The sequence below is a fragment of the Etheostoma spectabile genome, chromosome 15, assembly GCF_008692095.1.
Source record: "Etheostoma spectabile isolate EspeVRDwgs_2016 chromosome 15, UIUC_Espe_1.0, whole genome shotgun sequence".
Lineage (NCBI taxonomy): Eukaryota > Metazoa > Chordata > Actinopteri > Perciformes > Percidae > Etheostoma > Etheostoma spectabile.
The window spans coordinates 9,856,018-9,877,827 of record NC_045747.1 but is presented as its reverse complement, the minus strand read 5'-3'; the positions used below and the strand labels follow the sequence as shown (position 1 = coordinate 9,877,827).

General features: G+C 39.3%; 2 protein-coding genes across 3 annotated transcripts in view; both read right to left on the bottom strand.

Moving 5' to 3' along the window:
- Positions 1–7,350, bottom strand: part of usp36 (ubiquitin specific peptidase 36) — a 16,493-nt gene extending 9,143 nt beyond the window's left edge. For both annotated transcript variants that reach the window (XM_032537623.1, XM_032537624.1), the window contains exons 1-5: positions 7,128–7,350; positions 3,984–4,249; positions 3,627–3,848; positions 2,468–2,578; positions 546–648 (exon numbers count right to left, since the gene is read on the bottom strand). In XM_032537623.1, the coding sequence (XP_032393514.1) occupies positions 546–648; positions 2,468–2,578; positions 3,627–3,848; positions 3,984–4,236 (689 nt within the window). In that variant the 5' untranslated portion in view covers positions 4,237–4,249; positions 7,128–7,350. The remainder of the gene's footprint in view (positions 1–545; positions 649–2,467; positions 2,579–3,626; positions 3,849–3,983; positions 4,250–7,127) is intronic.
- An 837-nt stretch (positions 7,351–8,187) lies between these two features.
- LOC116703211 (metalloproteinase inhibitor 2) lies at positions 8,188–16,188 on the bottom strand. The gene is made up of 5 exons (XM_032537850.1): positions 15,815–16,188; positions 10,071–10,171; positions 9,873–9,978; positions 9,652–9,776; positions 8,188–9,515 (listed from the first exon to the last, which is right to left on the bottom strand). The coding sequence occupies exons 1-5, from the start codon at positions 15,942–15,944 to the stop codon at positions 9,318–9,320; spliced, it is 660 nt and encodes a 219-aa protein (XP_032393741.1). The 5' UTR covers positions 15,945–16,188; the 3' UTR covers positions 8,188–9,317.
- Positions 16,189–21,810: the final 5,622 nt, after the last annotated feature.

Genomic DNA, 21,810 nt, shown 5'->3' with positions numbered 1-21,810 from the left:
GTATGTATGTATGTATGTATGTATATATATATATATATATAGAAAAACTTTTTTGTTCTTTTGGCCATTTGTGTGTTTTTTCTGCACTCTTGCCTGAACTAAGTTGTTATCCATTATCCCATCCTCTTTCAGTCACTTTGTTTTCTAATTTGTACATGACTGGAGACAGTAACTTTTAAATAAAAATCATCACATTTAAAAAAAATTAATCAAATTAATTATCCATTATTAACTTATCTGAATCGAGCATTGAATCATTCTAGAGAGAATCGCAATGCATCGAAGAATCAATTTTTTCCCACCCCTACAAAGCTTATAATCATAGGGTTGGTTCGACTGGTCAATCAAAAGCTTTGCCTTCGGGCTCAGCTCTCGACAACGGCCCAGTACAATGCCCGCATCACAGTACAACGCCCAGGCCAACGGTTACCAGCGAGCTTCCCTCCCAGGTCTGGCTCCATGTGGGGCCCCGTAAAACTGGGCAGTTTTTAATTTTATACTCATCTGTTTAAAACGTTTAAGAAACAACAACAATAAAGCCTTACTTTGGGTAGCCATTGAGACAAGCTTTCTGCATAGCATCGATGGTGTACCGCAGAAACTCATGGGCGTCCTCTTGGCTTCCAAAGCGAAAATGCCTGGCAATTTCTGTGGGAGACAAAAGAGTCTGTAAGCTTTGTGCAACCTGAATGTTTCCACCTTGAGTGCATTAACAAAATGAAGTGCATATGACAATTATTCATGATTTAGCCACACCACTTACTGAAACAGTTCAGAATAGATGTTGCTATATATATATATATATATATATATATATATATATATATATATATATATATATATATATATATATATATATATATATATATATATGTATATATAAAAAAAGGCAAGTTATGACGATTGCTTTAAGTTTAAAAAAAAAAAAAAAGGTTGAGCCTGTGTGTTGGACAGAATGTTCATTGCATGAAAGCCCACACAAGTGTTCTAATTCATATCATAATCAAGAATTAAAGGATGCAAAAGGGTACAAAGAAGTGTGTTCTTTAAACATCTATGGCAACGACGGTCTTTATTTCTAAAAGCATTCAAAGTATTATAGAGTAGGAGGTTAGAATAGGGTTTTAACTATTCAAGAATTACACATGGCAGTTAGGCACATGCAAAGAAATCACTGAAGATAATTTACAGTATATTTCAAAATTACTTACTTTACTGGGTACTTTGAGTTAGTTCTGCAGCTCAAAGGCCATGACCTAATAAGCAGCTTACTGACTTCAACAGACTGATGTTTCATCTTAAAAGGGTCATATTAGAAATAATGTAGTTCTAAACCCTATGCCTCTACCGCTATTTGCTAATGGAAACGTGTAAGCTGGTAGAAATATGTGGTCATCGCCACATTCCCAGCCCTGCACATTAATGACAATGAGTCACCTCGTAGTGGGAAAGAGAAATAAGACACCATACTCTAATGACCTGTTCAGGGCACTTTTTAGAAAAGGGGGAGACAACATCCTGAAGATATGATCTGTGGTTATATGATTCGGTGGTTGTGAATTTGTTTGGAGAAAGCTCTTCCAACTTTTGTGTGTTGACATTGCACTTGATTTAAAAAAGAGGCACAGATGATTCCAGCTTGTTAAATGTGAATATTTCCTAGTTTTGTTAATACTCTGACAGTAAACCGATATAAACTATCTTTTATTTGAGGACATAACGCAGGGTGTCATCTTGGGCCTTAGTAAACACTGATTGAACTTTTCCCCGATTTTCTGACATTTTATAGACTAAACAACTAATCAATTCATTGAGAAAGTAGTTGACCGACTAATCAACAATGAAAATAATCCTTAATTTCAACCCAACAGGGATGTTTCATTTTCATTGTATGCATTTATATTGTTCTAGCTGTGGAAGGACATTTCTAACTGTGGGGGTGGCCATCAGCAAGATGAATTTAAAGGAAAACCATAGAAACACATGCAGTATATCTCCAAGTCCTGGTTGAAAAGACGGGGAAAAGGTAGAGTGTACATTTTTGTGCTTAAGCTGCTTTTCTCAGCCCGCAGTCACAAGGAGACAGAGAGGGCATTGGGGAAGGAGGGGCGTGAAGGGGGGAGGGAGCGATAGATAAAAAGGTGCAGGACGAGGAGACATAATTGCAGCAGCACATAAGTAGCAGGCAGGTGGGGTGGGGGTGGGGACCTTCTGTGAGACTACAGCACAGTACCTCATCTCTACTCTCTACATGGTGTTCATTCACAGACTGTAGTCTCATCGCTCCATTTTACACTGCAGTTTTAAGCTGTTGTCACATGGGACACTTTGGCCAGTGTTGCGTCATCACGCTTCTATTTATCCAAAGATCAGGTGCCTCTGACAACTGACACAACCTACACTGAAACTAGCGAGCACAAAGGCTCAGACACATTCCCACCATGTTGAAGGAAGCTGGTGGTCTTACTTTTCAGATCTCTGATGAAGGAGACAGGCTTGATGGCATTGCCTGTGTTGGCAAAGGCTTGGATGATATGGTTCTGCATTATACAGATCATACAAAAGCCTGACTGGTGACCTGAAACACAGAACAACAAAAATTAGAGACACTAACAAACGTAGAGTACAGAAATGTGTCATTGCGACAGTAATCAGGTTCAGATTATTGTTCATAACGAATGCGAAATAACGAAACATTATCTAATGTAAAACTCTTACTGTTCATCACAACACAATGGTTATCACAGTGGTCTTTGATGTGGCTCCTTCATACAGTAAGTAACAAAACTCACATTGAACAGAGTAAAAACATATTGGATTAAAGATCAATGTCAGAAATACGGTGATGGTATTCACAGAAATACTTCTTAAAAGCATAGTAAAACAAGCAACATGCTGATCCTTTTCTGATTTCATGTTTTCCAAAAAAATATTCAGAATTGTATTTGTAAGTGTAAATCAAATCAAATAAAAAAAAAATACAATTTGGGAGATTTTTTCCAATCAATTTGAAGGACTTACTTTACCTTTACTACATTTACTTAAACGTTGGGTGACAATCAGTTCAAACCGATCTTTTAAATCCATTTTTTAGTGAGCTTGGCTAATGAATAAAAATGATGAGCCCTACATACAGTTTGTTTCTGACAATGCAATGGTTGTGTAGCCTTTATCAGGCAAGTTGTCCCTCATAACAAATATGGGCAAATTAAATTGTGCAGTTTTACAGTCTTAACCATGGCATCTCAGCGCCTTTGTCACCTGTAATACCACAATCTACGTCTTGGTTCCACTGGTCTGGACCAAAGTACTGTTTAGGATGCTTACTATTTTACAATTTAACTTACAGCACTTAAACTTTGAGATCAGCGTTTCATTGTTTTCTTTTTTGTCAGGAAATCAGAGACTGCTAAATGTTTCAGAGCCTGAATAAAACTTGGTAGCGTTTTTTGTTTTTCTTCTTCAGCTGCTTTAGCTTGCATTCCACAGTGACATTCAGCCAAATGTGTCTGCACAAGTAGCAGAGTTAAAGTAATTTCCAAAACTATGTGGAGGTAAATATAAGAGAATAAATGCGAGAGAGTGTAAATGCTGGCAGTATTAAAGAGCATGATTGAAATACTCACAGGCACGGCTGTGCTCCTTTGAGAGTAAGTAGTTGGCAAGAGGCGGGGTGTAGGTGAGACACTGCACTGTGGAGTTGAGGAAGCAGGTGTTCCCTAAGTTGTGGAGACCGGCTCCCACCCTGTACACACGCTCCCATTTAAGGGTAAGCTTGTTGCCTGGAAAGAGCATCTTCTGTGGGGAAGGAATCCCATCGCTCTGACCCCCAACAACATTCTCTGAGACTGAAAGAGGAGTGCAGTCAAATATATGATGTTATTACAACTGCAATACAGAAACTGAGCTTTAATGGCTAGTACCAATGGAAAAAATGTGAATATGAAAACTAGCAAAATGTTCAGTTCAAATTGAGAGCTTACCTTGCCTCTTTATTTGGGCAGGCTCTGTGGCCTTCTGGCCCGTAGCGCCCTCATTCCGGGGATTGAGTATCACATACTTGTTCTTCAGGCTGTCCAGTTGATAGGAGAAACCCTTGCTGGCAGGCTCAAACTCTATCTTCTGCAAGAGGACCTTCTTGGCTGAAGAGGCCAACAGTTTGTTGAGGTCACCCTCATCACCCGTCTCCTTCCGACCAGGTTTTAATGCCTCCTTGAGTTTATCCACTATCGGCATTGTTGGAACATCACTGCAGGAAAAGTTGGATTGTCAGTGTCACAAATTGTTCATTTCACTTTGCCCACATGAAGCCATGAAATGGCACTCCTTTCCCCCCCAAAAAAGGACATGTCACCTCATTAGGTCCCCACCCTATTCAAAAGCACCTCACAGTACCTTGACTATCTTTTTCTATTACATGGTTAATGTGTGGGGATTTTAAACTTACTATGGCAGCGTTAATGGTCCTCTGAGCTAAAAAGAACCAAAATCAAACCTTCAGTTGATCCAATAAATGTTAAATTTATCTCTCAGATAATCACTTAACTGCCCAATAACACCCTTCCCAGGCCACGTATCCTGACATGGCTCCACAAGAGATATAAGGACTGAATGCATCCGAGGAGCCAGCTGAGTCTTGGCAGCTGTCCCCACAGTTATGCAAGACAGCAGACGTTGGTAACATCGGGTGGTGAAGAGTGTATGGGATAAAGAGAGGACGATCATTTAGAGATGATGTTAACTGCCAGGTCAAATTCTTATCATTTATTTTGCCTGCATCAACGTTTGTATTGTTATCTTCCACCAATTAGCATGTTTCTTCAATAAAGCTGTATATCATCAAATTAAAACATTGGCTGTCTGCCATCCCTTTAAATACAGTATAGCTGAGTGCACCAAAAAAAGACCATTACAGTGTAGATAACAACAATCGTCTGCCAGTGTCAGCCCAGTGAATAACTTCTGACGTGTTATTTTCTACAAAAGGCAGCAGGCTGGCAAAACGTGTTCAATAATGACCAAAGAGTGAGTGAACAAATCATTCAGTCTCCTATTGCCTCACTTTATTCAGGATGTAGCTGAGGTGCCACAAACACAACAAACCTTCCTAAAATTAAAACCTTACATCATGTAGATGTACTGGTAATAGTACGACACTAAAACGCCAGAGGCATGGAGCACCATGAGAGTGATGTTCATCAGAGAGGGCAGTGACGTCGTGCAGAGGGAAGGAACATGCATTGAATGCACAAGGGCAAGCTGACCTTCACTGACACGACTGTAAAACAAAACGGCACACAGGGACGCAGATAACTGCAGGAGCAACATTGTTACACTGACCACAACCCAGGTGTTTCATCAAAATTCTAGAGGGTAGACTACTACTAGTCATTTTATCTGATGTAAAGGTTTGCATTTGGAATGTCATTAAAAAAGGGGTAGTTCTGATTTTTCTGATGCTGTAAGGTGATATGAGCCATTCACAAAGAGTGATATATGCATGGATATTAGATGAGGATACACGTGCCAATATCCATGCATAGATAGAGTATATGGTCTTGTAATGCTCAACTGTCAACTCCAGCTTACATACAGTATGAAATTACATCAGGTAACATGAGACGACTAGTCGCTGCCTGGTTTGAGATCTTGAGAGCAGAATCATGCATCGCAAATTACGAAAGATATCACCTTCAGATGTGGATGGTTAAAACATTTCTATTTACATTACACCTAGCTCCGCACCTTCTGTTGGATCATTTTTGTCTAGCAAGCCAGTGGCTGGACTTAAAACTGCCTCTTCTGTCCATGATTGAATACCACCACTGAGGAAATTAGTATAATCAGCTTGTCTTATATCTTGCAGGTATTCCTCACACTAACATGCATAGATGCATCAGTGGAGGTGCCGTGTCAATGTTTTCTTCAACTTGTAGAAATACATTCAACGATTTAATCACAGGCCAAATATCAGCAAGAAAACCAAACCATTTTCCTAGGTGTCTGGCAAAGTATAGATAATATTCACAAGTATAAAGATGCATTAGAATGTCATATTAGACCCAATACAGTGCGTCTATGTTTTCCGATTGATACAATATATTTAAGTGGCCCATCCAAAAAAAGTCGGTGAATATCCAAGATTGTTTTCTATTTTTTAAGACTTGTTTCCTCCAGTAATTTCAAGCCCATATAGTTGTGTGACTAGAAAAAAAGACTAATTAGAAGTTATTTAGTAAATGCTGTGTTTCAGCAACAACAGGAGTAGAGAAACACAAGCAATGTGTCAACATATGGGAGACAACCGCTACCAGTAAAATAGTTGAACTATTTTGAGAACCGATTAATCTGTAACACTTCCTCAGGCTATCATCCTAAATGAGAGACAAAATTATTTTATTTTTGGCAAATTATTTTACTAACGCAAGTATGTTGATACAAATAAATCGGCTGGGCCAGTTAATGTTTAAATGACAACGACAGCAACCAAATCAAATAACAACCAATAGGCACCTAAGATCACTCAGTCGTAGACTAAAAGGCGAACGATGGACTGTATAGGTAGCACCTGAAGGCAGCACAGCAATTGCTGTCAATTTATTTCATTCTTATTGTCTGATTAAACAACTACTTAGTTACCTGATTTTACGGTTTTTCAGTTTCCTGGTTCGTCATTATCGTTATCGACTCCACTAACCGGGCAGCCTCTGTACACCAGCTAGAGTCTACTCTTAGGGCCACTCGTCATAGCTTCAATGCTATGTTGCTAACATCGACCACTGCTAACGTTAATGTCGACCTGAACTGTCTCAAGCTTGAAGACAAAACGTCGTCATTACCTCGATATGTATCTCTGTCCTTCTATGTTTAATTAATGGTCATGTCCTGTTGTCCGCTGTATTGTTGCTGTCTTTTTAAGCTTGACAGCAGCAGCAGCAGCAAATTAGCCAGCGAGCTAACTTAACGTGGCGAGAGCCTCTAGCCTCCCTCAGTGTTGCAATGTGGGTTAGCATCTCGGCGTCCAGGTGGCTAACAATCCCTAGCCGCCACATCCTGACTGTTTTTTAACTAAAGTTACATCATGCTGGATACATATGTTAACGTCCAAAAGGCGTTTGTTCGCTCACCTTTCCTTCAATTGCCCAAAAACGTTTACAGTAGAGGGGTCCGCTTACTCAGCTGTAGCTCTTGGGTCTGGTATTTTCGCCCATGCTGCATTATCAAAGGGCGGCAACAACAATGATTGACAATGATGAAAGGCCAATCGGAGATCAGGGCACACTGTAACTGAAAGGTTCAGCCAATCTACGTTTAAACTAACGCTGTCGGGAGTGAACCGCACGTGACTTCCAGCCAGCGCTGTTTACCATTGATGCTATCGGCGCGATACATTGTTAACAATTTGTAATGTAACAGCTAAGGGCGCCGATAAATCCTCGATTGTATGCTGTAGTTATGTTAGGCTTGCATCAGTGTGCTGAAGCGAAGTTTCTCTCGCTCACATGAAACTCCCTCGGGAAATTAAATGGCAGTTCTCTCGTGTCAATTTTCCCATTTTACCAAATATTTGATTATCGTAAAATGCCCGGAGATTTATGTAGACTAGAGTGAACTAAAACTAGTATAGCACAGAAATCCTCCTCTTACAGTAGAATCAAATAAAAGATTGCAGGTGAATTTAAACCTTTACCAGATTACAATAACTATCTAGATTTAATAACGGCCTAGTGAACTCCTGAGAGTATAATTTTGACACATTTTAGCACATGGACAGGCTCGTACTAGGTCTGGGAATGTTGCATGCTGTTTTCTCCACTAAGTGGCAGCAGACTGCCGTTGAAGTGTGGCAAAGCAGTTAGGATAATATCGGGGTAATATCAATGTCTTAAGTCTATTAAATAGCCCATTGATTCAATAATTTGAAATTTATACTTAAGTTTTGTTTTTGCTGTTGCCTGCAGTATGACAGTATCCCTTGAACAAAAGTAGGCCTAGTAGGCCTACTATGAGTCTGGTTTTGTCACTTAAAAGCAAAATTGGTGTATAATAAGTACACAACTAGCAAATAAAGCCATTCTGATTCTTTGATGAATTGAAATCCTTTGGAATTAGTGATAAAAACGAAATGCTGGAGTTTTGTTAATTTGCAAATATCGACTTGAAAATAACCAGAACAAAACATCAAAACAGGGTTTGGCATTTAATATAATAGTCAAATGTACAGTATTGTTTCAGCTGGACATGGCATGCAAAATCATCTCAAAAGTCTCATGTGAAACCAGCACAAGACATCATACTTGACTACAGTTTCAAATAAGGAATCTTTTTACACTCTCATATTAATTATTTAAGTCATATATCATATCAAAGGCTCTGCATGTAGCGTAAATGGATGATTGGTTACAATATGTTCTTTAACCCACTGTCCTAAAGGTCGAGCCAGTCTGACAGTTAACATTTAGGCTTACAATTTGACCTGAACATAAATTGTGTGTATTTTTATAAAACTGTTCAAATAGTTGGTCTTCTCTTTATACAATACCAATGTTGTCACTATAGTCACAAAAAAATGTTCAATAGAATATGGTGGATCATATAACCTTAAATAAAATATGTTCTGACACTTAAGCATTATAAAGAGAAGAGCAGTAATATAAAAAAAATACAAAAATGGAGGATTCAATCCTTTTTTCAGACATTTTTCATAGGAGACAAAATATGACTGCTGTGACAATTGTGTTCAAAGTGCTTTCTTGTCTATTCGGGAATTTTTTAAAGAAAACAAATAGCAAAAGCACTGATTGTGCTTTAGTGAAACAGGTTTGCCACACCTTTAAAAAAAAACAGAGGGGAAGAGTTTTGCATGCTTAGCACAAGAAATAATCTTATGCAGGACGGGCAACAGGTGCCACCAGTTCCCGGGTAGCTCTGCTGTCACAAATCAAGGCCCCGATTGCCAGCTAATGTTATTCATGAACACACAGATTCACAGAATTGTTACACTTTGAGTTATATTTGTGTATGTCTTGCATTATAGAATTATAGTTCACTCTAAACAATACCTTTGGTTCAAAAGGTAAATTAATAGCTGAGAGAAGTGGTTTATGAGGAAGTGCTTTGGATTTAGGGGTGGAAGTGTCTAAAAGTGCTTGATTAAAAAAAAACATAGTAAATCCTGCAAATAAAAACAATCTCACCACAGGGCACACACATTATGGCTAATACAAAATAAGAATTTGACTTGTTTATTTCTTTGTATTTTTGGTATTTGTATCTTAGTATCTAAGACATCCTCAGACTACTGGACAGTGGTGGAGTTAAGGGTCTTCGATGTCCAGGAAATCCCTTTTAGGTTGTGCTGCCCCTCTGTACCAGGCACAAGAGTCATCACTCCTCTTGATACAAGCAAAGTCTTTGGCCTGTCCTCCATTGACTGTCTTCTCAATCACCCAGTCAGTCCACAGGCACTCTGCCGGGCCGCTGATCATGCAGGGTATGGAGGTGCAGCGGGTGATCTTAGGTTAGGAGAAGAGAACCAGTTGGGGATTAAATTTACAACAAACAATGCAATTTTCAAGATTATTTTTGTTTTTGGTACTTCAACAGCGGATAATTCTACTTTAACTATTGTGTATGCATTAACTTTTCTACCTTGCAATCACAGCCCATTTCATAGCGCTGAGTCAGGCTCTTCTTCTGGGTGGCACTCATGGCCTCCCAGGGCTCAATGAAGTCACACAGTGTGATATGCATTGTCCCGTCAGCCTCCAGTTTGCCTGTAGAGAAAGGAAAGTGCATTAAATGACATGAAAACTAATTTAATTTGTTGTGTTTTTTATAATGTGTGATTTGTAAAGTGGTCAAAGTTGTACCTGTGATAAGATACTCCTTGCCATTATTCTCCAATGTCACTCCACACACCGCAGAGCTGGGAGCAGTGTAGATAGCATCGATAACATTGGTGGTGCCTTTGAACATCTGACAATTCAAACAAAGAAAAGAACATTTATATTCATATCGGGAATTAATTGTATACCCAAACATGAAAACGATAGCTTTATCCCACACACCTTGATTTGTTTGATGTCATACTTGATACGCTGGATGGGGTTTCCATAGATGTCATTGCCAACATCAACCAACTGCACACCAACTACCTTTGCCCTGATAACTGGAAAGAGAAAAAAACAACCCACATTTACAAACATTCTGTTTAAAAGGCAAAGTTACAAATTCCAACACTTTTGTGATGTTAAAAGTGAACAGGATCTGGAGCTGTCTGTATCTGATCTAAGCCTAGCCCAGGTTTGGTATACTGGAGTCGGCCACAACACATTGCTGTGGCTTGGATCTGAGGCGTTTGCATGTGCCAGGTGCTGGGAAGACAGAGGCAACATGAGTGTTTCATCAGCTGCAATCAGAGGGAGGAATGTGTGCTGCCTGCTCCCAGGCTCCTGGGCCAACACAGGAGGAAGCCAGTCAGCAATCTCTGAAAAGCTGAACTCGAATGCTCCCCCCCTCCCCCCGGGTCTCTATGCCGGTCTGTCTCTCTGTCTCAATAGAGGTTCTCTCTCTCTCTCTCTCTCTCTCTCTCTCTCGACGGGGAAAACGTTAACAGTTTGAGTGGAAAAATTTCATCAGAGCCACACAGATAAGCCCAAACTCAAATTGTGAGTACTCAACAAAAAATGATGACTTACATGTTTCACAATCACTGCCTCTGTCATGTGAATCCAAGTACTGACGTAGAGTTTATTATTATTTATAAGCCAGTCATAGCTATATACCTGTGGATTACTGGCATCATGCATGGATTACGGCACATTCAAATGACTACTACACTTACAAAATCATATCAAAATCAAGCTGTTAAGTGGAGGAGACTAGCGACAGAGTTAGTGTTAATGTTCTCTCTGAAGTCAGAGTTCAAGTCCTTGCTCTCTCTCTAGGTGGCGGCTTCTGAGTGCCTCAGACCATCACCAGCCCACTTCCTTACCAAATACGTTTAAGCCTTTTCATTTGTTTTTAATATGACGAAGGTATGAAGCTTCGGGCCATGTGCCCTAATTCGATGACAATAGAGGCTTAGAGAATATCTCCTTTTAAGGGTCTAAAGAGTCAACCCTTAAAGAGCAGGGGAACAGAGGAGAGAACAGGACAGGAATAGCAGTCCCATTGCAGAGGTAGCCTGTGTCTTATGTATGTGTACAGGCAGAAGACAGCCCTTCAAAGCAATACTATCAAAAACATACAAGTTGACTGGAAGAAAAAGGAGGTAAAGAGCACAACCAAGAGGCGGAGGATTTAGCTTGAAGCCAGGAAAATTTGCAAAATACTGAGTATGCAAGCTGTGTGTTGTTTCTGTATGCTGCAGGGCTGCTGTGAAGTAGCAGATATACTGGAAAACAAGCTGTACACTGCAGGCATGATTTAGAACGACAAACTGCACCGAGTGATTCTCTACAACAATGAAGATAGTTTAAAAATCACAAACAACACTTTGATCGAGTAGCAAAAACCAACTCTCCAACTTCTTTGGCTACAAAGGGGATTAGTGGTAATCTCCTTTACCTGAGTGTGCAGAATAACACCCAGACCACGTCTCCTTCTACTAGTGTAAAGTAGGGCAGGTGACAATATGCACAATATGTAAAAAACAAAAAAACACAATTTTGAGAGGGTAAGCTCTTTAAATTCCATGCAGCATGCTTAAAATAGACTAATTCTAAAAAGATATTTTCTTCCATTCAATATTGAATAAAATCCACATTCCAGTTCTTTAACCCTTGTGTTGTCTTCCCGTCAACCATGAAAAAAAAAACATTTTTGTCACTTTTTCAATGCCAGTGGGTTCTTTTATTTGGGTGTTTTTTCCCCAAGTTTTTTGATATTTTTTAATGTTGACATTTTCAGCGCTTTATGTTAACCCAATTTTTGTGACGAAAGAAAAAAAAAACTGAAAACGGGTCAAAATGGACCCAAGGACAACATAAGGGTTAAGTCATAACCAATACAAAAAATCCAAAACAAGCTCTGATGCCTATTCCTAATTTCCTTATTAAGACGTAATGTCCTGTACTGATTTACAGTGGATATCTAATTCTCACAGGGCATGAAGATGTTTTCTGGAACAGGCTGACCAAGCCCTTTGATAAAATCATAAGTTTCAAAAAGCTGGCGACTAAGGGAACCATCTAATTTTCTGGTAACGCAAACAATAAACACATCATTTTGTATAAAGTAGTGTGGTCATGGGAGTGCTTTAGAAAACAAAGAGAAAAAGAGAAGAAAACAAATGCATGTCATGTAATTGCAGGGCCTGTACATCCATTTCCCACAAGCCACAAAGTGGAAAGACTTTGAACAAGAAAAAACTAAACTACAAATTCAAACTGACTCCTGTGGTAACACTCTCCAAGCATACATGGGCTTACACACCATTGTCTTTTTATTTACTATACTTAAAAATGAAATTTGTTTAAATCCTCATTCCATCAGTGCTGTAATAGTTTGTCTTTCTGGCATCACATTTTTACTTTTTACTTGACTTTTGAATGTTTACTCTTTCTCTGCCCAAATCCCAACAGGTGAGTTTCTCTGCATAAAATTATGAATCAAAGAGCACATTAAATGAACTTGCCGGACAGATTGATGCACACATTCAGTCTGGTTTTAATGGCAACTCTGTTTGCAGCGCAGGGCTGTGATTGTACCAGAAGTCGTGTTAGAAAGCTGGCTCTCTTTCATATACTCAAACGATTTGCTTTCCTTGTTCACAAAAGTGGTACACTCTAGAATCACAGAGAATTGTGAAATAAAGTGCAAATACATAATGAGTGCAGCATATGACCGCCCATGGATTCATTTGCCTAAGCCAAGAACCCAAGGCATTGATTTCCATTTATGTGGAAAGCTTTTTTTTTCTTGCTCTGTCTTGACAAGACATATGGAACTACTGTACCTGTTTGTAACTATAGCTGATATTTTGTCTACTCCAGTATATGAAGAGAGAAATAGGCCAGGCTTTATTAAAATACAGTAAGCTGAGGTCAACTAGGGGCAGAGGTGGAAACTAACCAGTTACTTTGTTTTGATCATACTTTTAAATGAAAGGTTATACACTGCAATCTACTTATACTTTACATTATGATTGGTACTTTTGCCTCCATTACTGTATCATAACTTGTCTCCCACAACTATACTTTACGAAAAATATCATCTTTAAAGCTGACATTGCAATTGCAATTTCTGCTGACTTTGACTGACTCTTCTTCCTTATTTTTCAGAGTTTCACTTGTAACACTAAGTTTTCAAGCTACTCATGTTTTTGAGTAATTTTCCGTAGACTCCTAGGCACTCACTCTACGTACTAGTAGTAGTAAGTACTTTCACTTCAGTAAACATTCTTACAGTAAGTAGGGATTCCTCAAGGCAATCTCTTATTGTGCATTAACAGCATGCAAACACCATACAAATTATTGTCTACAGATTAATAGACCAGAAGTTAGAAGGGGCTGCCTGCGGTGTAAACGCAGAGCTATGGTCGATAATGACTTTCATGTGCCAGCTCAACGCAGCCACTTATAATTTTGCAAAGTTGGCAACCCAAATATTTTCTACATATGTGTGACTTTGCATGCCAATAACTTCCCAAATTAACTAGTTTTGGCATCAACAACCATTTGGCCAGTGGTGGTAGTGGTGGTTTATGTTAGGTAGGAGGGTCTATCCATGGTGCTGAAGCAGGAGCAGGGGGGTTAAAGTCTTGTTATGAATTGACCTTACTGATGAAAATAACTAGTCTCAATCAGCACCTTAGGTTTAAATCACTCCCCAGATGAATCCCTATGCCCTCTACCTGACCAAAGAATTAAAAGCCTGCATCTAGAAAGGAATTTAAAAGGTCTGTCTTAGTACTGTGGAGAAAGGAAAACAACCCGAGCATGAGAAAAATATTATTATCATGCCAAAGGTAAGACATTGTCCCATTGTGTCAAAATAAGAGGTTTGATTTAGGGTTTTTGCTATAATGTTCAAGAAAAACAAAAATATATATCATGTCATCAGCTGTTTCAATACAAAAGTAAGACTTTTATCATTATTTTTATTACTACTACTACTACTACTACTACTACTACTATTATCATTATTATAAGTCGTAGTAGTAGTAGTAGTAGTAATGGTGGTGCCCTTTATCCTATCCCATTTGATACTGTTGTATTTGTAACAAATAGTAGTTAAACCTAAGCTAAGCTAACTTTCTTCACTCTCTCTAAGTGTCTTCCATGAGCTACTTGGCTGCATTTGAGAAGTGGCAACTTTTTAAATTATCTCAACGAAAAGGGTAAAAGGAACTGCAGAAAAATCAAGACTTTCCTTTACAGTAAACTCTTCAGCAGGATAATGTGGTTTCTTCACCCTCCAGAGCCATGGAATCCAATGGTCAAGAGAAACCTTTGAATAAGTCAGCTTCTGTATACATACCACACACGCTCAGCCAGCTCACAAGCAAGAAAAAAGACCCTCAGCAAACCACCAATTTAAATAGCTACACAAGCTGCTCACTGTGGAGACTCCCGTTAGCTTAAGGCCTGTGAAGGCAGCAACAAGCAGTGTTTTGTAATAGGTGAAAAATAAGAGGGAAAGGATCCACATGACCTTTGCGAAAGAGCACATTAAATAGCCATTTAGTAGTCATTAAGGAAGTGCAACAAAAACTTCTCAACCACTGAGTCGAGGATGGCAGCAGTCTTTTTTTTTTGCATCATCCCGATGAGCATTAGGCTACATGATCCATAGTTTACTCACCAGGATGAGATACTATTAGGTCTGTGCTGTCTTCTTCTCTGAAACATACACTCCACACAGTTACTCTGATCCGCCTCAATAACAGGCAGCTGTCCAGAACAAGTGCTTATGTAAGAAATCTAAGAATTTTTTTGAAATTTTGTTTTACTAATACATATGATGTTGCATTTTATTGCCGATGTTTAAGGTTGTGCTGCTTCAAACTACTTTATATACTGTTGGGTAGCTTTATCTAAAGCAATGCATCATATTCTGTAATATCCTCATATGTTGCCCTGTGCGAATATATCTCAAAAAAAATAAAATAAAGAAAAACAGCCCTGTTTCAGCTTTGTGATGATAACATTTTCCAGCTGATCCAGGAAGATTTATAAATAGTTTATTTAGCTTAAGAAGAAGGAGAATTTTCTCAACACATAAAGGAACATTTCCTTCTTCTTCAGCTTCTTTATCACAAACATTCAAAATCAACACTGGGGGCGCAAGGTTTTAACTGGACTAAAGGGTGTGATAAATTGTAATCTAAACAGTAACTAAAGCTTTCAGATAAATGTAATTAAGTAAAAAGTACAATATTTGTCCCCAAGATGTACTGTTGTGAAGTAGAATACAAAATGACATCAAGTAAAGTATCTTGAATTAGTACTTAAATCCAGTATTTGAGTGAATGTATTTGGTTACATTCCATCATTACAAATGAGATTAAGTATGCTACATTTCAAGTCAGTATCAAGACTAAGAGAATTTCAACAGATGATTAGAGAGAGAAAGAAGAAAAAGACAGGAGGGCAGTGGAAAGAAAGACTGAGAGACAGAAAATTCCATATGGAATTTTCTGTCTCTCAATCCTCCTCCCCCTGCAATTGTAAACACAAGAGTAGGGGAAGTTTCCCTCTAAGTATTTACAGATTATTTGTGACAAATAACTCAAAGGAACCTATATTCAAACATATATTGACCAAATACTGCCTTGCATGCATTCATTTTACTCACTAAATCAACTTACCGACATCCGAGTTGCAAAACGCCTGCTGAGGATGCACTGGGGAGCAGCTGCAGGCTTCTGCTATTTCTTCCACTCGCCACAGAAACAGGATGGCCAGAGTGACAAAAAAACTGTTTGCTGTCCAACTCATCTTAGAAAACTGTTAAATTTAAAGAGGTGGGGGTAAAAAAAAAAAAACGTTAAGGAACAGCTGAGCAGTCCGGCAAGCCTAAAGGAGATCAATCAGAAATTCCCCCTGCAATCTGAAGTGAATTACAGACGGTCAGAATATGAGATGCACAAGGAATGGGAGGGAGTTCATTCCTGTTGAAGACTGCAGTCAGACACAGAGACTTCCTCTTCCAAATCTGTTTTCCACTACCGTCAGGAGCAACCGGGTTTTATTAGTGTAGATTGGCGGCAGACTCCTCCCCCGCTGGGGGCTTCAGCCAGTGAGCTGCAGCAGCCCTGCGGAGCAGGGGCTCCAAACGTTTTCACATCCCGTCACCTTCTTTCACAATATCGTCGCATGAAGAAGTGGATGACTGTGTGCGATACACACAAAATCCTTTAATACAGCACGCACACGCTCGCACGCAGACACACACACTTCTCTATTTGTGTTTCCCGTTTCAACTTTTAACCTTGAACTTCACCCACATCTAGAAGCTCCAATTATAACAAGATTTAGCTTTATCTAACATCAACTGAACTTATCACTTGACCATCGGCAAAGAAGAAAAAACCTGAAATCAACTTAGAAAACATTGGACGTTATGTAATTGTGTGTGAGGTATTTCCTTATCTTACTATCTTTGTGCTTGCATTCAGAAACATACATTAGACAGCTATTTTGTGGTTTTGCCATTCCAACATCACCATATTATAATAATGGATCCTCTGGGGAGCATGGGTGTGCTCAGTGAAATTCATGGAAAACTTCATGGGTGTAGATTTGTTTGTGTGTGTGTGTGTGTGTGTGCGTGTGTCTGTGTGTGTGTGCGTGTGTGTGTACTTGAGGTAATTTTGGCCTGATGATGGAGCTAAAGTAATGGTGGTTTAATTTTCTGGAAGGCATGAACTTTAACAGTAAAGTTTAAGAAATACTTTGACAATTTTGGAAATTCTTGGTCCAAATTGTAAGAAGTAAAATTCCCATGTCTTGTATTATTATCATAAAGCATGCCAAGGTGCTATATAAATACTGAATATATAAATACAGTGAAAGTAGTAAAAAGCTCATTCCACAGAGAAGAGCACACAGCCTGGATTAAGAAACGGCGCCTTTGAACAAGCCGTCAGAAGTTTCGTGCGGTTGTGATGTCAGAAAGTATAGGTGGAAAGGGTTGCTACAGTGCTGTTAAAGTCTTTCCCCGGCTGCAGTGACAGCACAGAGACTCCAAAAGAGTGAGAGATGCAAAGGCCCGGAAACAGCTAGCCCAGCTCTGTCGAAACGTAACAAAATATGCCAACCAGCATCTCTGAAGCTCACTTTTCAACACAAAGCATTTTGTGTTTTTCATCTGTGCAAAAAACAAAGTGTAAAAACAACTAATTGCTGTTTGTTTTTTTGTTTTTGAGGTGTGTGTGGGGAGGGGGGGCGGTATGTGTCAGACTGTTTCCCAGAGGCTGTGCTGGTTGCTTGGCAACTCTTCAGAGGCAAGACATAGTCCACCACCCCAAACCAAAGATTACCGGCAGCTTGTGGTAGCTTTCATTTATTACATGGACATCAAAGCGGTATCAATCTTCTCAAGTCTCTCTAATAATTTATTTAATATAAGTTTAACTAGTAGCTGTGAGGGTGATGGCTCTTAACTGACCTCCAACTGAACTCCAACCTTAGGTCACACTGTCTGTAGTAACAGTAACCATACACAGTATCATACCACACCTGTGGTGACACTACAAATTGGACAAAGTTCCCACATTTCTGCAGAGTTATGCCCTTTTTTAAATTTCCTCAATTGTTTGTAATGTAATACACACCTTAAACCTGCAACAACGGATTGTTCTGAAAACTTAGCAACAACAAAAACAAGCTGTAAAACATAATAATTACATATAATCACATTTTAAGTTGATATGGCAAACTTGTTAGCAAACAGTGTATTTACACACCTAGCAGTTACAGAGCAACATCATCATTCATTTGGAGTCTTGTTCGTGTTCACACAGTGTATTTAAGTCCAATGTTCACTCTTTAAGCTCTGTGTTTGGTCTCTACCTACCATCTGTCTCCCCAATGTTCCCTAACTTGTTGGCAACTGTGTATGTCTGCTGTTTGGTGCTGAGCAGGTAGCAGTGCAGTTTTTTAACAGCAGCTGAAAACGGTGGGAGTGAAACAGTAAAGTTGTGTGCCCGACAGACAACTAAACAATGAGCTCTTTAAAGCTCTGTAAAACCAAGGAAAGCTGCAGATTCAGGTAATAATTCTTTGCAAATTCATCACTATGAGCAATCCCTCACCTTTTGTCACATTGCTGCCACATTATAATTTGATACATTTTTTAGATTAAAATTGATTACAGCCACTTTAAACATTTATGCTAATAATGAGTCATAGTTGAGAAAATACTGACATGGGTCCTACAGAGTAATGGTCAGCCCACGCCGCACAGTTTTTGTGGTTTTAATTCAGTGAAAGTAATTACGCACGCACAATCAGTTTCAGTAACTATTAAAACACTGTTTGTAACAGATGAAATTACCAAGAAAGTAGGAGTGAAGTATGAGCACAGTAGTGGAGAGAAGTGACATCATCGCCTTAAACTTAATAGATTCAATCTGGCAGCGATTCCCTCAAGCGTGAGCAACCCAAACCCCTCTGCTCTTCTGTGAAAGAAACATTATGCTATAGTCAAATTCTTTAGTTGTTTCTCATCCCTTACTCATGCAAAAAAATAGATGGCTCTGTTGTTGGAAAGTTCCCCACTGCAGCACCACCTCAGGAAACTAAGGATCTCAAGAGTTTTGGGTTTTGTGGCCTCTTGTGTTGATTCTGGCTTCGAAGCGAGGGATCATAATAAGGGCATAGCGTGTTTGATGATTAGAACTTATGATGAATAATGAAGAGGACTGAAGAGAGGGAGCGAGATGACTGTATCTGCTGTGGCTGCCTCGCTCCTTGACATCATATTTGGCCACCGACTGTCAGTCTTCTGGTTACTCCAACAAATATTTCCACTCTTTTCCATAGTTAAGCATTTTTGCCTGGTTGCTTTTCCACAGGTCTCTGTTGGGTTACTTGATGCCTGTGTAAAAACTGGCAGGAAGAGAGAGTGAGAGCAGAGGATGTCGTCAGTTAGATAAGGAAAATTCCCAAATTGTTAGACATTTTGCAAGCCAGTGTGACTCACTATTAGCAGGGTGGAAGTTATTGGATACAAAAGACGTAAAAGCCACAACAACACAGTTGTTGGACAGATATTAGGACACATGAAAGGAAGTGACACATCCATAATCAGTAGAATAAGGATTTTGTCTCTTTCTACAGTTTACCAAAAGCGTCATAGGAACAGCAGATGCCTTCTTCGGGGCAAAGCCTGCGGCCCCCTGTTCAAGCAGTCGGCTTCCTCTGCACCGATGTTGACTAATGCGGTGTGGCTCTGTTCAGATCGCAGCCGAGTCCCCGGCTCCTGGGAATATTTCAAATGACCTCACAGCATGACCATTCTGAGCTATTTCCCACACTGCAACTCTCGCTTTAGAACAAGGTTTTACTCGCTAGTTGAAATCTGGATTATTGTATCAACATTTGGTTTTAATTTGTTGAAAGAAGGCAGATTTGTCAAAGAAGTGCAATGTAAGCAGCCCCCTGTGTACTTTACCCACTACAAACTCCAAAAGGGGCTCAGGAATGGCCTGAACCTCCTTCCCCTTAATTACAGACATGCAATGCCGGGAATATTCTCAAAAGGAAGTGCCCGGCAAGACAGAGGGTCTCATTGCGGTAACTGGTGGGTGCTGTGGCAGTGACCCACATCCTCTGACACCCACCTCCGCTGCCCTGTTGCCAGCACACATCCCACATGACCTGACCAACGCATAGCCTTTTTCGACTATCCATCCCTCCGCTGCATGACCGCCCCCTCTTTTTTTCCCGCTTTGTTTTGATCCATCCTAGCCACAATTCAGGGGTAATTCCCACCGTTTTCCATTCATCTGTACAGCTATTCTGATTTTATTGGTGACAATGTGAGACAATGAATCAACATTAGCAAATTCGTCCTCAGGGACAGGAGGGAAACATCTGCTTGAAATAAAGGCCCCACTAAAATTACACCATACTCTGGGGTCAAATGGTCTGGACTGTCCTCAGTATGGCATCACATCGTCCCTGTTAGTCACCATGAGTCTGCTGGTAACGTCTAAAAAGCATCATCACTGTCTTAGGTTGGTTTCAGTAAAACTGTTGCTTCCCTTGGAAAGTAATTTACAGGAACTTTTACTTTTACGTAACAGACCCATACTGGTACAATGAAATGTCAATTATTGTAGTAATTTCCTCCACAATGCTACCAGTGAATGACTAAGATGCCTGGGGCAGCACTTTAACTGATGAACAATTTGAACCAGAGGTTCTCAATTGTTTTTCAATTTTTTACACGTCTATAGTTTGTTGAAAGAAAATACAATAGAAATGTTTCAGGAATATATTAGATATGTATTAAAAATAGTTGTGCCATCTCAAAACAAAATGCAAAAAAACAATGCAATTGACATCAATTCAATTAGCTGCAAGTAAAACTGTAACTAAACATAATATCAAAGGCAAAAGGGCTAATTTATGATGCCTTTCAGAACGATTTTAACTGTGAAGCCTATGAAGAAGGAAAACAAATGTTAATATCATGCTAATTTATATGTGTGGTGCAAATGTTTAACATGTACTTCCCCTTCAGTGCATCTATTGTATGTTCACAAAAAAGTTTGAAGTGAATCTGATCAACCCAGCAGAACTTTATTTTGGATTGTAGTTAAAGGAGCATTTATTGATTTCTTTTGGCTGGTTGGGGGACTAACTGTTAAGACAACGCTCACACAGTATCGCCTCAACCCAAAATGTTTCAGGGAATGTAGTATTATCTATTCAAACATCAAGTGAAAATTCTCCTGACACATCTAAGTCCAATATTCATTCTCCCTTAAGCTCCATTTCCTTTGAGCCAACTCCCGAGGTAAATATTTGGCTCTTCAGCCACTGAACGGTCCGTTATGTTCCCCCATGTGATTGTTAACTTTGTGTGTCTGTCATTTAGTGCTGGGAAAGCAGCGCATACTCAGTTTATCTGCTGCTTAAAGAAGCTAATGAGAGTGAATCAAAACAGTTAAGTTGTGGGCCTTAAAATAAAAACAATTCAATGGAAATGGCTAAACACTTTGTACATTCATGGGAAGTTAGTATAGACTGTTAATATTTACAGTCTATGGAAACTAGATAATTTGTGGGTTCATCACTAGGGGTTCATGTAGTCATTCAATCCATTGTAGATATTAAAATATGTATCAGTGCAGCTTTAATCAAATAAATGAATAACACTAAAACTACACAACATAGAATTTTCCATTTTATTGTGTGTGATCACAACACACTTCCCTTTTTCTTACATAAGGGGCAAATGCAAAATTTTGGAAGGCGATTGGAGTTTGAGGTTTTGAAAGATCATTAAATCATTCATACAACCCACTAAATAGAATTTCAAAATTCTGGGGCAAACTAAACAAATATAGTAGTCATGACTTGTGAGGGGTAATTACTTGTTGGGTAAAATGACACAATAATGAAAACATACTACTGCCCGGCGGGGGAGGGTGTATCTCTGCAGACACGGCACCCCTTCTCTTCTCTGCTTCACTTCATGTTCGTCAGATTCATCTAACAACCCTTATAGAACTGGCTCCGGTTTGCTTTGGACCAGCTCATAGTTATGCTGTTATAGTTTTAGACTGCCGGGGGACTTCTTTCCTTTAACACACTGAGCCCCTCTCTCCTCTCCCTTTCCATCTGTGTGCAT

Excerpts from the sequence above, each read along its gene's own strand:
- LOC116703211 (XM_032537850.1), bottom strand. The coding sequence starts at position 15,944 with ATGAGTTGGACAGCAAACAGTTTTTTTGTCACTCTGGCCATCCTGTTT. Across the intron at positions 9,777-9,872 it reads CAAGGAGTATCTTATCACAG|GCAAACTGGAGGCTGACGGG; the intron begins GTACAACTTTGA and ends CTTTCTCTACAG. Across the intron at positions 9,516-9,651 it reads AAATGGGCTGTGATTGCAAG|ATCACCCGCTGCACCTCCAT; the intron begins GTAGAAAAGTTA and ends TCCTAACCTAAG.